This window comes from Patagioenas fasciata, chromosome 14 (genome assembly GCF_037038585.1).
Source record: "Patagioenas fasciata isolate bPatFas1 chromosome 14, bPatFas1.hap1, whole genome shotgun sequence".
Taxonomy (NCBI): Eukaryota; Metazoa; Chordata; class Aves; order Columbiformes; family Columbidae; genus Patagioenas; species Patagioenas fasciata.
Genome location: NC_092533.1, coordinates 11038789 through 11055362, shown reverse-complemented (window position 1 = coordinate 11055362; position 16574 = coordinate 11038789). Strand labels below are relative to the sequence as shown.

The 16574-nt window shown below is 41.1% G+C and overlaps 1 protein-coding gene across 6 annotated transcripts in view; it reads left to right on the top strand.

Annotated features, from left to right (window-relative positions):
• RAPGEF6 (Rap guanine nucleotide exchange factor 6) overlaps nucleotides 1–16574 on the top strand; it is a 117672-nt gene that overhangs the window by 13149 nt on the left and 87949 nt on the right. For all 6 annotated transcript variants that reach the window (XM_065848891.2, XM_065848889.2, XM_065848885.2 and 3 more), the window contains exons 2-4: nucleotides 11471–11541; nucleotides 12164–12220; nucleotides 13420–13503. In XM_065848891.2, the coding sequence (XP_065704963.1) occupies nucleotides 11471–11541; nucleotides 12164–12220; nucleotides 13420–13503 (212 nt within the window). The remainder of the gene's footprint in view (nucleotides 1–11470; nucleotides 11542–12163; nucleotides 12221–13419; nucleotides 13504–16574) is intronic.

The window sequence follows — 16574 nt, the reverse complement described above, 5'->3', positions numbered from 1 at the left end:
TGTTGTAGAAGGAGTTTCTGTTCCTGTTTCCCATCTGAAGTAGGAAGGAAACTGGCAGCCCCGTGTTCGGCTCCTGACCTCCTGTCAAAGAGATTTGTCGTTCCCAGTTGTGTTGGATGATAAGGCTTTTTTTCAGCAAACTCTTCCAAAGATGCCATTGTATGTGGCTTTCAACATGCTTGGAAGAATCTTCAGAATGTGCTGGTACCTCCCAACTGATGGGCAGTCCTAGTACCAAAGTTAAAGGACATGATCCAGCTGGTGTGATCATTAGGGAAGATCACTTGGCTTGCATGTTGGTGCTAACCTACCGTGTCAATCTGGCTCCTGTGCTGATGGGTTGCAATTTGGGTATACATTAGCTAAAAGAAGGGGGTTATGGAGTATAGCAGACCTGTAGGTAACGGATGTTGCACAGACAGAGTTGATCACAAACATATTTTTAAGAAAAGCTGAAAATTTCCCTTGTTCTTAGGTCACTCAAATCTAGCAAATGTGGCTGTGTAGAGTTTGGAGGTCACACAGTTCGGTGTTTAGTATTGCAAACAGTAATGTTGCTTTGATTTTTTTTTTTCAATATATTTATATCTGAAATAATTTTATAGTTCTCTGTGAATCTTATGTAATAAAGTGAGACGCTTTAGGTCTTCCCCTCTTTCTGACGCTTGTACAGGGTGCATCTAGTAAGTACTGCAGCAGACCGGCTGCTCAAATGAGAGGCTGACACACTCTGTGTGCTGCTTTTCTTGAAAACACGCAGCAGAGATGTCTCAGTTTTCAGTATTATTGTGTAAAATGTCTGAACTGTAATACTGGATCCTTCCGTTTCTCCTAGCGGGTGGGCTGGGATGTAGAACGTGTGTTCTCCACATCTGCGCTCACGAGCGTGGCTGCCCAGGCATGGCGGTGGTGTCATCTCCTATTGCCACATTCTGCTGCTGGGTCCAGGCTTCGACTTTCATCGTCCCGTGTGAATCTTCTTTAATGTGAGCTGATGAGTTAAAAGACTGAGTCTTAATGCATTGCATTGCTGCTTGTAACCCTAAGTTTGATACTCAGATTAAGTTCAGAATTTTTTTTCCATCTTCATTGAATAATTGTAGTCTTGCTCTGCGAAAGCAGAAGTTGTCTTCTTAGATGAAATCCTGATATATTATACTTCTGTGGAGGCTGTGGCTGAATAACACTGGAAGAGTGAGGTGTTGGAGGAATCTCCGGCATGTTGCATTACAAATTAGTGTTGATCACGGTTTCATAGGAATGAGAGAGTTGAGATTGGCTTGTTTTGGGTTTGTATTCAAAGGTAATTATAGCTTTTGAAGTTTTTGGTCCCTCTGAGAATGTAATGGCTGGTTGGAGGAGGTGTGCGTATCATCTCACGTGCTGCAACCCAACCGAAGTATCCCATGTCTCACCTGTGATCAGTTAGTGCCTGTTTGATGTAGGACGGGGGTGGAGAAGGCGGTTGCTCGGCATCTCGTCTATAATTCGGTGCACATTAGTCATGAAGGTGGTTGCTCTATGGGATGCTGGGTGCCTGGTGGGAAGGCTGCAGGATCTGGAGCTGGAAATTCCCAAGTAACAATATTATCTCATGGTGGATTCGTTCCCTGGCAGTACACTCATTTGTTGTTTTTCCTAGTGTTGAAGCTGTTCATTTTCTTAATTGGAATTATTCCCTTAGTAGCATTATGCATCAGTGATCAATTGTAATTATTCGGGAAGTGCACAGCTGTCAGTACCTCTCATATTTATGTTGATTAGATTTCAAACTTTAAACCCGTTAACCTAGATATATGAATAAGTACACATAGAATATAACTTGTCAGTTTGGATCCGTAAGCTTCTTTGTGGTTTATGGCAGAGGTATTGTTGAGGAATACAAAAGTAGATCTTAAAGCAGTGAAGTAGTGTCATTTTTTAAGAGTTTTGCTGCGGTTTGCATTCAAATGTCACAATAGGGTAAATTTGACTTATTTTTTTGCTACAAGTGAAGATGCTAAAACTCAGTGATTGCACTTTCTCTTTGGTGAGGGAAATATGTATGCTTGCTAATACATGGATACGCATGTACACAGGCATGTTAGCATTTCTCTGCATGCGAGGGGATATTGTAGTTGTGGCAGTAGTAGAATTTGATTGTGGGAATCTGCAGTGAGGTATTTTACAACTTCTCTGAGGAATATAACCTATTCTAAATTACAGTAACTTTCCTGTATTGCTCTGTTTGGTAGTGCTTGGGTGCACTAATATCAGAGTGCAGGAGGAATTACCAGTAAACATGTTACTGTTGTTCTGTACAGGAATTCCTTTGTAGTTTGTAATGGCATTATTATGGGAATAAAATATCTGGAGCTTGATTTTTTTTTTTTTTTTTTCTTTCTTTTTTTCTCCTTGTTTTCCTCCAGTGGTTGGTACTTTCTTGCCAACTTCTCTTAAAAGAGCTGGAAGTTTCTTTGTGAGTCAGGGAAGCTGATGTTTTTGGAGTTATGACCAAAAAAATATTTAACTAAAATATTATGATTTGATGGGTGTTTGTCCTCTGGAAGGGCCATTGTTAATCTGACAAGTAGGCAGCTGTTCGACTGGCAAAGTGTTGACTGAACTCGAAGCAGAAATTGCCCATTCTGCTTGTTGATTTTGGGTGACTTTTCAAGAGCCTGAGTAAGGAGGCTGCTTTCATGGTCTTTGATCTCTTATTGAAAAATGTTTGGTGTAGAATCCTGCTCTTTGATAGATGTGACCATTGAGATTAATTTTTGGCTATTCTCAGCATCACATCCTATTGAACTCCAGGAGCACAATGCTTTCAAGGCAGCTTGCTTTTTGGTTTCTTTTTAATGAATATTACCAGCATGTAAGTCTAAAAGATATTTTAAAATGAAGTAATGAGTGTCTGGGAACTTTATGGTAATGTTTAACTGCAAGACACTTTTACATAGCTGTGCTTCTGTTCTGAACCGTGATGAGGGCTGAACTGTTCTTCAGGTATTCAAAACTCTCTATAAGCTGCTTGCTTTGAAGGAATAACATTTGACATTCCTGCCTCTCCAGTTCAGGGCCCTTGTTATTTCACTTTGCAAAATCAGCTTTTCCAAAGGAAGTTTCTTCTCTGGTAAAGTCAGAGTTCCAGAAATGCTAACGCAGTGTGATGAAACAGCAGTCAAAATAATATAAAATTTCTTCTCCCTCATTCCTTTGAATGTTTTTCTTTCTACCAAAGTCTTATATCAACATAGTCCAGGGTTCTTAGGTGGAAGGTGTTTATCTGTATTGGGTGTGGGGAGCTATTGGCGAGGAGAGAAACTTTTTGTTTTATTTTCGTGTAGAAATACTTGGCTCTTTTATTTTCAGAAGTATTCTGCTGAATGGAGGTACTTTCAGTCTATACATAAACTCTAATAGTGGTCTATGGCCTTTGTTCTTAAGTAAGATCTGGCTTTTTCAAATCTTAATAAGGATACTTCTGTTCCTAGGAGTGGAATGTAATTCTTAAGTCTGTGCCTGTAGTTCTGTGTGCATGTTATAAGAAAATACAAAGATATAAGGAAACCGTATTAACCCTATTGAGAGACTTAACTACTTTTGCAGGAAAACAAAAGATAAAAATTCAGGTGTGCAGATGTTACTGCAAAAACAAAACCCAGATTTTAATTTCCTATTTGTGGCTACGCTGTTGTAAACTGATGCTGTCGATTGTAAGTGCTTCCTGGATTTACGAAAGAGTGAAATGAAGTCTGGTTTAATCTCTTTTCTCCTATATAAAGATACTACAATAACTGGACTGGCATTTCCTCTTTTGGAAAAAATGGTATCCGTCATCTGTATGGGTAAACGTAAAGTTTACAAGTTTAGGCAGGAGTCTTGTATCCTGGTCGTAACATGGACCATAGCTGTCTGATGGACACATGCACCAGGAGATTGTGGGCATATGAAAGGCTGTAATTCTAAGAAATCAAGTTCTCAGTCATTTGAAGCTGTTCAGTGGATCAGGTGTGGTGATCCTGTGTTACAAAATCATAATGAATGAATGATGATTTTTAGCAAGATCACTTGAGCATTGCTTCAAATGCCTATAGTGAGTAAACTGGCAATTGAGGCCAGAAAACCGTCACCCGGTACCACAGGTGCAAAACTTCTTTATGGAATATATGCTGTTTTTTCTGAATAATAGAATATGGCTCTGAAGTGTCTGTCCCAGTTTATTTTATAGAAATGTTGTTGGGCGCAGTCTCGGGCAGTGATTTAGGTTCATGAGGAGTTTGCTGCTAGAGTGTTTTATGAAAAGTTCTTTAATAAGGCTTTTTGAATTAATGGTATTTCTTATATGGCATGATGACATGTTGTTCCTTACGGGTGCTACTTATACTGGGTCTTTCTCTGCAAAATATTTTGTTAAAGTCATTTGAGAACATTTTCATTCATCTCACTAATCCTTTCGCCTCCTTAACAGTGTTTTGGTGCTTGTATTTTATTATTTTTTTTTTTTTTAAAGGCCTCCAGGTAAAAAGGAGGATACTTTAAAGGGAGTTGTTATTCTAGGTGTGCTCTCCAGCTCTAGGTGAAGAGTCCTGTGCTGATGTTCTGTTGCATCCCTTGCACTTTAAAAAAAATCAAAAGTTTATGCCACTGAACAGGGAGAGTAAATAATTAAGATGGAGGAGTTGCTTTCCAGTTTATCTCATTGTCTTCCTGTTAGTTGAGGGACCGCATACTCTGCTGCACACATTTAAATGTTGGGGGGGCTGATGGTTTGTGTCCTCTGGGTCTGCAGGTCGAGCTTCCTGAGCCAGCATCACCAAGGATGGTACATTTGATATCTGAATATGTAAACCCTGGATCAGAGAACCTAAGCGTGTTGCTGTATTTTTATTTCTGGTATTACATTATCAGGAAAGAATTTGGGAGTACTATTTTTACAATTGGCCTTAAAGAGGGAATAAAGGAAACAGCACGGGTTCCAGCCTTCGATGAAGTAACAGGAAGGGAAGCAATGAAAACCATAAACTGTGCTGAGTAACATTTCCTCTCTCTCGCTGCACCCCCTAAGAGTGACAAAGTCTGTATTGAGCCTGACAGGGTTCCTAATAAAAGACGCTTTCAATGTGTCCGAGGAGGCTGCTGAATCACGGGCCTGCTCCCCATGGCTGCCACAGCCTGCTCGCCCTGCCCCAGGAGCCGCCTCTGTTCGCTCCGCTGGCATCCAGGCACTTCAAATCACAAATTTAATATGGAGAAATTCATCCACTGTCCAAGAGCATGTTAAAATCCTTGTCCTGAGACCGAGTGAGTGCTTGATTCTGCCGAAGTTCGGTTCTGGCCGTGATTCCCGTTTGGCAGTGTCTGGTCGGAGCGCTGCAGAGAAGGCAGCAGCTCTGGTACAAAGTGGGAGGCTGTGGCAGCTTTCAGCTGTGCAGCTCCCTTCACTGCAAGATTTTGTACCTCATGGTCTTCTTGAGCATCAGTGGACTTTGGGAAGGTGTTACCATGCGGCTTAACTGTTGCTTCAAAGGCAGAAATGTGTCTGTTTCTTTTAAAGTATATTATCTGTAATACAGCTGAATCTGTAGCAGATCTTTAGAAGATACTAACATTTTTGTTTGTTCCAAAGTGTATAAAATACGCATCCTGGCAGGTGTCTTGGCTTACCGTGCTGAAAGCAGGAATGCAGAATCCCGTCAGCCCTGCTGTGCGCCTCCGTAAGGAGCAGGTTCTCCAGCGTGAATCCCGGTGGCTTGGCAGGGCTGGGTGTGGGCAGCCTCCGGTGAGCCAACTGTGTGTTCTTGCAACAGGAATGTGATGTGTTTGGGGTGGAATTGAGAGACAGGTTTTGCGTAGCTCTTCGGGACAGGTTTGCATGTGAGAGCAATCTGTCTGGAACTTGCTGACACAGCCGTTTCTTACATGCGTTTTGAAGTGCTGGTTCTGCTGTGCAAGTTCCTGCTCTTTTCTCATTCCTTGTGCAAAATTCTGGACTGACTGAATGCTACCTGCTAGTCTGCATTCCTTGAGACCCCTTGTCTAATGTTCAGTGTGGGTCTAGGGCATCTCTGAAGTTTGTACATAGCAGACTGGGCAGTGCTAAAGGGAGTCCAAGGGGATTTATGGGTTCCTCAGCTTCTCCAATACCTCAGTGCAATCACTGAGGATGGCTCTTTGTGAGATTTAGCAGAATTTACAGCTGTGAGGTCATTTCAGAACAGTTTACTCTTTTTTCCGTAGAAATAGAACAGATTTCCGGCTTAGTGCTTTAAAATAATCATATGTCACTGGAACACCTGGCTGGGGTCACATCATGTGAAGCATCGGGTTTTCATTTTATGTTTATCAAGAGCAAAGTTGCTCCTGGTGCAATCATTTAATCCTCATTCCAGAGCATCACACTGCTTTTGCCCACATTTAACACTGAAGGGGGATTTGTCTTGGACCTTATTGTGGACTTATAGCGTATGAATGCAGCTGATGTGAATTACAGTTGTACTGGCTGGATTTATTGGGGCTGGTTGGAAAACGTTGTATTTAGAACTCCATACTTGAGACAACCGTCGTTCCATTGGAACCTTGATCGCACACTGTGAAGTTGCTCCCTGGAGTAAAAGTGAAGATTGGGAGAGAAAAGAGTGAAGCAGGAGGAAGCGATACAAACACACAAACTTTGCTCATCAGCTGAGGTGACAGAGAGGGAGGGACAAACTCCTTATTGAGGGTGGACATTAAATTGTTAAACGTTAACTCCAATAAACTTCAAAGGCAACTGCGAAAAGCAGTTTGGCCTTAGAAGACTAATAAACTATGCTTCGGCAAGTTTCCTGGATTAACTGAAGGGTACCCAGTCACCTGTATTGCGTGATGTGCTACTGAAGTAGAGGTGGCCATAGGGGGAGAAGATGGATTCCAGCAGCGCTCGGTGCTTCTGCACCGTTCTCCTTGTTTGGAAGCACCCAGATCTTTAGCTGTTTTTTAAAAATGAGGAGACTAAGGGTGGTCATGACTTGTACGGCAATTTTGAGGTTTGATTGTATTTTCATGATGACTTTTTTGGCTGACTTTTTATTTCTTTCTTTATTTTTAAAGTTATATGTTTACATCTAAGAAATTATTATTTCACCATTCTTGTAAAAATCAGAAGTAGCATGTTATTTTCAAATAAAGGTGTTTTGGGGTAAATGAGTGATGGCAGTAGTTATTTGGTTTGCTTTCATGTGATGAGTTTTCAGTTGGTGTTACTTGTTGCTTTTATTTTCCATTATTCTCCATTTGCGACATCTTGCAGTAATTACGCGGATTAACATCTGACAGGGGAAATGAGAAGTGGTCTCGTTATTCAGGTGCCTCACTTCACAGTATATTGGGATGGGGATGTTACTATAAAAGGAAGCTGATTTATATAACATTATATTGTTACTCAAATCTCCGTGTTTTTACATTGCCTTTGGTTTAGCAGCTGGGGCAGCTCTTTGTCGGAAGGATGTGTGTCTCAGGGATGATAAAAGCTGCTGTGGGATGGAGCTGGGAGCTCTGGCGTGTCGGGGCCAGACCACGCGTTCCTTGGGGCCGGGTTTGGACGATAACGGTGTCACCGCAGAGCATTGATTTCTGCACTTCTGCCTAAACACACGCTATTTCATACAGTGGATTCGTTCACATGAAGAATGTGAAGGCACAGATGTCCTCTGCTTTTTAAATGTAGCAGCTGAGAACACCTTCGCTCGTAAATTAAGTGCTAGGAGAACTGGAGGCAAAGAAAATATGCCATCCCAGGCAGCTTTGTGCAGCGTCACTGAGGTCGCAATGTTCACATTTTGGCTCTCTGTAGTCTAGAAAACCTCCATCCTACCAAGATTAACAACTTCTGCCCACTTCCCTCTTTCTCGAGCTCCGCTCCTTCCCTAAGCTCACTGGAGCTGCGTTTTCAGCCAGTCGGATAGAAAAATGTGAGTTAATTTCTCCTTAAATAACCTGGGCAAGGTAGTTTTTTGTCAAAGATTGAAGGATATGTATGGGCATACCATTTAAAGGTAGATACTGTGCTTTATGTTCAACTATTACTTCAGCTGATGAAAAGCTCTGAAAATGAAGGTCACAAAAGAAAACAATGTTGACCTGGGTCCCTGGTTTAGAGCATGTGGTGAAATAGTTTTTCATCAATAATGGTATTTTGGTTGGGTTTTGGCAGAAAGAAGTACCTAAAGAGATCATATAGGGGAGGGTTTGGAAAGGGTCTGTAACTTTTCAGCAAATACTTTGCCTTGTGGGGTTGTAGCGCTGATTGTTGCCCTTTGGCATCGTCCTTTTACAGCCCTTTTCATAGGAGGTATCTGTGAAAATGATCTCTACCCTTTGTACTGTGGTTATATGTTTATGTGGTGTTTATAACTGGTGTGGCAACATAAATCTATTTTTAAAAATAATTTTATTTTCAGTTCTATAAAGCTTGAAATGGAGAAGCAAATGCTTTTGTCTGTGACGGGATGCTTTGGGCTGGCAGGGTCTGTGAGGTGGGCACAGCTCGCTGCCTCCAGCTGGGGTGGGTTAAATTATGTTCCCTGCTTGCAAAAATATGAAATGAACCTCTAAAGATAACATCGAAATTATGTTTAAGAGACTTATAAGCATTTATTCTTAAATGAGATTGGGCTAATGGATGACACTTCACCCAGGATGATTGATATGTAATTTTCCTCTTATCAGGAAAAACTGAGCTAGATTAGCTGCACATAACCTCCCTTGTTAGACTTTGCAGTGGCATGTGAGGGAGAGGAAGAATTTTGCCCAGCTGGCTGTAAGGAATCTATTTAAACAAACACAGAGAGCAGTGTTTCAATGGGACATGTAAAACACATTGGGTCGGTATGTTCGATGTGGCGGAGGACAGAGGCATCTCACAGACCCGCCTGGGAGATGCGATCGCTGAGTTAGACCTTGTGCTTGGTGGCACCCAACAAAATCACCGGCTCTTCTTAATTAGAGAGGTGATTGCTTTAGAAGTCAGTTATCTTTAGGGAGACTGTTACAGGTGCTGATTTAAAATGCCTGTAGAAGCTGATGCGTGAGTAGCCGATATGTACAGCTTGTTGAAATGTCACCTGGCTGGACAGTGAACGATACGATCTTTCTCATTTCATTTATCACAATTAAAGCAGTAATGTCGTCCAGCTTAAGGTCAGTGCCTTTGCTGTGAGGAGGCGATGGGAAGCTTTGCCTTTCCTGCACTGTGCTCTGGCTCAGCTGTTCTTTCTGCAACAGCCGAAGTCTGAGCTGAGAGAGGTTTCCCAGGCATTAATCCCTTTAAGCAAATGTTTATCTCTTTAATTTCCCAATTGTTTATTCATCAAGTTCCCAAATAAGCATGATGGGTCAGTACAGCCGTTCCTGTTTGGTCAGTCTGGGGCAGGAGACAGCCCATGCTGAATTAACAAGGGGCTGTGTTCTCTGGAGCTGTAGGGAATAGTTCTCTCAAGTAAGGACATAGTCCTTTGTCCCATGTGTACCTTGAAAAGTTTGTAATGAAACATGAACATAAGCTTTTGTGCCACTTACGATTTTCTGTAACTCATGACAATAGAACTGCTAATCTAAAATGTATTTTAAAGACATTCTGTTATATCTTAGTCTCAATTACGTAGAAAAATGTTGGAAAATGTAGGAAAGCATATATAGACGTAATGAGTTATGAAGACTGAAAAATTTAGCTTTAATTGTAACACCAAACACTAACTCCCCATGGCTGCCTGGTAGCTCAGCATCAACAGGAGCTGAGAGCATCGGCATTCGTCCGTCCTTTACCTGCCTGCCTGGGGGAGGAAGAACGTGGAACACAAGGATTTCATTTTGATTGTTCCATAAATTCTTTAACTACTAAGATACTACCCAGTTGGAGGATATCGCTGCCGTGTTCCTGTGCCTGACGTTTTCTGGTGGTGGGGTCACGGTGGATCCTGCCCGGCAAGGGCGGCGCTGGGACGGAGCCGGTCGGTGCCTGGGTGACCGTCCTGGGCTCTGCTGTTGGTGTCTGGTCCCCACCAGCATGTGTTGTCCTTGGTTCATGGCGAGGGCTCCGGGGTGCTGCACTAAGGAAATCAAGTTTGTGTCAATTCACAGCTGGAAGATAAAGAGGAGATTGGACTGTGTGAAATGGGTGCTTTATAAATATATGTGTTAAGCATTCAGAGCCTTCTGTTTGATTTTCATGGGTTTGGGTAATGACATTTAAAAAAAAAAAATAAAAGCAGAATTTTATTTGTTTTACATGGCCTGCAATTACATATGACCTTTCATTTGGTATAACAGTCTGTATCCGTTATATTTCTAAACATCGAATATTAAGCCAAAGAACTTTTCTAAAGTAAATCCATTGTAAATTCTGAGGCTAGCATTCATATTGATTTATCTTTTGCAAGCAGTGTAAATGCAGCACTTGAAAATTCAGAGCATATTTTCTGAGACCAAGCTGGAGAGACTGCTGTGTGGTATATAATGGCTTTGTTGTGCATGCATTTAATGCTAACAGCCCACCTGTTCAGGACAGTAAATTAAATGATGAATAGCCCTAGTGAGCTTTTCCCCAGCATGTGGTCTGCACCATCAGCACAGATATTTTTGTGACTGAAGAGGATCCTGTGTAGTGAGAAGTTTAAACAGCTGTATCTCCTAATTACAGCTTCTATGTAAAGTCCAATTTTTAAAGAGAAATAATATCCATGTTTTAATATTGCCACTTCAGAGAAGTTATTTACCTCTGTGGTTGCCCATGGATGTCACTGGTGTGATGCCGAGTCCTTGCAGAAGGAGGCAGGCAGCAAATCTAAAACTTCATTGTCTGTATTTTTCCCAAAGAGTATTTTGGAGTAACTTTGAATGTTACAGTCCCGTCAAGGACTGGGCTGAGTTAGAGAGGGGTAGAATTTGTGGTGGGGCTTCCAGCTAGATCTGAGGTAGACATAAAATAGCTTTTCTTCCCTGAACATGACACTTCTGCTATGAAAAGGGACTGTGGTTCTCTGCATCATACATAGTGGCCAGACTTTGTGGCTTAGGTTTTCTCTAAGGTTCTTTGCTATTAGTAGACTAGTTTTGTAAAATTCCCTCCTCAATGCAGTTTTGTAAGGTTTCAAAATTTTTTGACCGTGGATGAATTAGACTGTCCTGTTTGGCTTATTCCACATGCTGCTGCTATATCTATTCATGTAAATAATATTTTCAGAGATATTTTTAATAGATCTCCTTCAAGTACATATTTATGCGTCATTTGGACTTCACTCTTTTAACTTCTACAAGCTTAAGTGTGGACAGGGTTCTTCAAGTCTGCAGGTGTCCTGACCTACCTGTCTACTCATTTAGACTTTGTCTCTGGAATTAGATCTATGTAACATATTGCAGAATATGAGAAGGTAATGCTGAAGTGGTTAGATGCTGTGAATGAAGTTGCTGATGTATTTTTTTAATTTTTCTTTTCTCTCTTTAATTTTAGGACTTAAATACTATCTACTCTTTCCTTCATGGACTGGACATACTCTCACATTTCAGGGAACATCAGCTCAGGTAAAGTACTGCGGAGCGAGCTGGCGTTGCAGAGCACAGCTGGCAGTTATGACTGTATTTTTGTGGGGATGAACAAAGCGTTTGTCTGCCTCCGCTCCGAGGTGGCAGAACATTGGCCAAGTCCATTGCTGAGCTAAGTCATTGCAGTAACGTGGCATGGGATCTAAACTAATTAGCTTTGCTGAGAATGAAGGCAGAGCCCACCCCCACTTGTCTGCAGAGCACTGTGCAGACAGTGCCCTATGCTAACTCTAGATTACAAAAGGTTTTTAATGCTTCAGACATTCAGATGATCTCAGAATACGTAAAATGGAAGGCAAACAAAGCACAAAAAGTGCGTTGGAAGTATTTTAGTTCCTTGAATTCTGTTGCTATGGGTAATTCCAATGTGTGGGAGTGATTTAAACACTTAGAGAACATGCTGTATGTTATCTATTTGGATAATGAAGAACACCGTAATAATTTGCATTTTTATGGTTAAGCACATCCTTTGTTTAGAACAAAAAAAAATAGTCGAATTTGAGGTCTTAGAGCCTTAAAGCAATTCTACTGAAATGTGGTGATTAGTGACTTATAGTCTTTGAGGATTAAAATTGAAATTAAACTTCTCCTTCTCCCCCAGAATAATGTCATCAAGTGCCCGCTATGAGAGGTACAAGGGCAACCAAGTTCTCTTTTGGTAAGTCCATATTGCTTGTTGGACTTCTTCAGTACAAGTGTAAACAAAACCATTGGTTTGCATGCTGGCATGTATCGCTTGCTTTTTCAGTAGCTGTAAAAATAAGACTTCACAACATTTAAGCTTGGCCAGACTGGTTAAAAGCTTTGACAGGGGTGGTTGTCACAGCCTTGGCATTTGAGGGGCGCCCATGAATTACCAGCCGGGCTCCCACGGACAACAGAGGTGTGTCTGTGCACGGGAAGATCAATGAAAAGCAGGTAGTGTTTGTCACCTCAGCGGATGCTGAGAGCTGTGGTGACATCTCAGTAGGTGGCACTCTTCCCCTGGAGCTGGCTCTGACCGCGCCGTTGGGAGGAGTGTCCTGGATTGGAGGAGGAATGGAGCTCAAATGTTACCTCTTCTTTCAATTACTAGAACTTCAACATAGATTTCCCTTTAGGTCCCTATGTATAAATATATTTTTTTTTTTTCTCATATTTTAGCCTTTCTTATGGTGCATTTATCTTCTCACAGCTAATCCCAGCTCTCTGTAAGACATGTCTTCCAGCACACCTGGGTCTAGATGAGATGCCACCTGTTCGGGTGGCGGGTTGCGATGTGTCCGTGGGGAGGACGGGGCTGCTGCACTGTGGCCAGGAGGTGTCGATGCAGCGCTAGGGGAACAGGCAAAAATCTGCTGCATAAAACACGGGCAGTTCTGTGCGGACCCACTGCTCTGGGCTGGGGTTGGAACATCCCCTGTCTGCCCACCTGCAGTTGAGTGGCACAAGGGAGATGATACCGCACGTGCACAGATGGAGGAATGCACAGCAGGAGTCATGTATAGGAGTCTTGTATTTTATCCATAACACTTGATAGGTCTGTGTAGAACTGCTGATCAGTTTAGCATGGAATAGTATTTTCCTGTATTAGTAGTTTTATGTACACTTTAATGGGAGTGAAATTTTTTTTTACTGAAAATTAATAATTTGATTTTAATAATATGTCAACTCCTAAGGTATAAGAAACATTTTGGATTTAGACGTTTTCAAAAACATTAATTATTGATAGCATTCAATGAAAGTGCTTGGGATTCCAGTCCCCATATGAAATTGGTAGAGTGGTAGATCATTATTATACTACAATAACATTTTGGATAATACATTACTGAGTCGCTCTAAGAAGAAAGTAGACATTAATGATTTCCTTTCTTACAGCTCAGAAACTATTGCAAGATGCTGGTATATACTGCTTTCTGGATCTGTACTCATGAAGGATTCCATGTTTTTACCACCTTGCAGGTATGTAAAGTTTTTGTTTGTTATTATTGTTTAAGGGCAAGATCTCCTTTTTTTTTAATAAATGCTTTCTTATATGTTGATGTTACTGTAAATTTTATTATTTTGTTCTTGTAAAGCTTGATAGTGGAAGAAATGTTCTGCTAATTTGATTTAAATTCGCATTCGCTCTTTCTGCATCTTGAAATTTCTGTGTGAAATACCTCACTTCATGGGCTTTAAATCTCATTTGGCTTTTTACATTTATAAGATAAATTGTAGTTAGCTTGTTAACTTGGGGGCTCTTTGCATAATTCCAGTTGTATAACTGTTTAGCATAGAGTTCCCTGTCTGAGACAACGTGACTGCAGATCACAGCTTCTACCATTTGCTTGGAGCCTGCGTTTCATGGCAGATACGGTTTTTATGCTCAACAAGAGAGCAGAGCCCAGCAGCATCAGAGAGCATGGCAGGAGTCTGGCTGTGCCTCAGAGCTGAAGCCCAGTGAACACTGCAATGGGCTTTCAGTGAAGCACAGTGTTTGATTGGAGCTGGACCTTGCTGTGCTGTCGGACTCTCCTTGACCTCCTGTATCACTCAGAAGTTTTACTTCACTGTATCTGGAAGTTACACTTTGCTTATTTGTATTCAAGCTGCACTCCTAGGCTAGGCAGGAATGGTTAAAAAAAAAATAAATAACAATTTAGATTGGTCTTGGTACCCAGTTTGGATAGTTTTTGATGAGATTATCGGAAATGCTGTTGTCTGTTATCAAATGACGTGGTCCCTGCAGGATGGCTCTGTGCTGGACTCCATCCCCCGTGAGCACTGGCACACTGGTGACCCCCATGGTGACGGCTGCTCCTGTGGTCACAGCGTGGTCCCCTCGCCTGCTCCAGCCGAAACACAGCCCCATCAGATTGATAACGAGTGGAGACCAACCTTGCAAATGTCTTTGTTTTCTTTGCACATGCGCCTATGCTGAGGTGTCTATGAAGCTCAGGTTAATCAGTGGTACTTTACTCAGCATGACTTGACCAGGAGTTGGTAGACTTAGAAACGTCAGCTTTAACTCACGTACATTCCCATGTATTCGAATTTCATGGTAGGTACCAACAAGAACATGTAGGACTGAATCTTTCAATTCTCTTCTTGGTCAGCTGTTGGAGTGACTGAAGCTCAGCAGTGCCAGAAGTGAGAACGTGGCAAGTTCATATTTGCATAAAACCTGGATAAAATTGTTTTGCTAAACTTCAGGAATAACTTACTGAAGTGCATCATGAAGGTTTTTTTGTGCCTTTTTCTTTTCAAAGGCAAACCAGATCTGTTGTTGCCAGTTTTAAGTGCCCTATGGCAGTGGGATAAAATTAAACTACTTTCCCTGGTCTGAATACCTCATATAACATTTTTAGTTGAAGGAGCTGCACAGTCACCAGTCATTTACAGATTATTTTCATATGAAACAGTACCATAAATAATTTAGTACTGTTCTTTTATAATAATAATTAGCACAATTTTAATTACATTTAAAGCAATATTTAATCTTCTGCTTTATTCCTTGTCCCCAACCACATTTCTGATTATGTGACTCATTCTGAAAAGAGGCTTAAATACAGATCTGTAAGGAAACGCAACACTGCCTTCATTCTTATTGCCTTGGGTGTTACAGAGCTATTCTTTTTGATAGGAAACAAAAGTAAGTTGTTTGTTTTTTACTTTCATTTAAGTTGTAACAGTGGAGGTGACCCACAGTATCTCTTGCTGCAGTTTAGTGATGCCCCAGGCTTTGATTTTTTGAAAATAATGCCTGACAACCTTAGGAGATATTATTTACTGTAATAGGAAAAAAGTAGTATGTGTTTAAAAGAGGATAGGGAGGACATTTGTCCATTCAAAGAATTCATCTTTGGCTGATGAAGAGCTTGATGTCATGTTCTCTGTGCCTAATGAGCATATAATCCTATACCTGTATGGTATTAGTAAAATAAACTTCATGTATGTTATTTGGGATATTGATTTATCTGTGCTTGTTTTTTATCTCTGTAATAGGAAAGTGGTGGGCAAACACAGAGAATTAAAAGAAAACCATGCATGCAGTGTTCTGAGATGCTGAAGGGAATGGAGAGATCCTTTCAGTCAGTTAGGGGTTTTGATAGGTTTACTGCCGCTCAGACACTGCCATCAGATAAAACTTATCTCTTTGATTAATTTAATATGATATTCATGCAGCACATGGGCAGAGGTGAGTGATGTTAGAGACAGGTGTCATCTGCACAAAAATGATGTGGGAAACTCACAGTGGCTTTGAGACGTCCAGGTGGAAAGTGAATGAGGATGAAATGGAATCCTTAATGAGAGGAAGGTGGTGACTCCGAAGGATGAGAATTTAGGCTTTAATCTGGAGACCTCCTAGTGCTTTGGAAAGGTCAAGAGCCGAGTTTGAATAATGGTAATTCTGGAAGAACTGGGTAGACAGAGGCTGTTATCTGTAAAACAGATAATGGTCAGCCAATGGATTCTAGTTTGAAACTCAATCCTTGTGTAGAACGCCTCCCACTCCCCAGTTATCTCTCTGTAATGTTCATGTGGTAATTTCAGTGTTTATATTTGTCCTGTAGAGCATCTGACAAACTCTTTATATTTAAAGAATTTTTGTACATTTTAGGGTTCTTTTGCCAGGAATACTGGAACAGTTTTTCATAGAGAAGCAGGATATTGGTGTTTTTCAGTTAGAGGAAACTGGTTCCCTGGGCAATAAGGGATTTTTTTAGGACTTCCTTTTCTTGTAAAGTTGTTGTTTTTAATCTATTTGGCAATCATTCCTCAAAATTTGAGATTGTATTATAAAGTAACTGCCTAGCAACTTTTGTTAAACAATTGAATGAGAAACTGCAGTTACAGTTGATGGTTAATAAGATACTTTCAGTCTCCATAAGTACAGCTGGAAGGTGATGATGATTTACTGTTTCCCGGTACCTCCTCACAGTAGTTGTCTTTTTTCTGTCATCTGCCGCATGATGACCTTGATAGATAGAAGGAGACTTCAGCAACTTCAGCAGACAACCGTGAACTTACCCTGGTCGAGATGTTGGTTA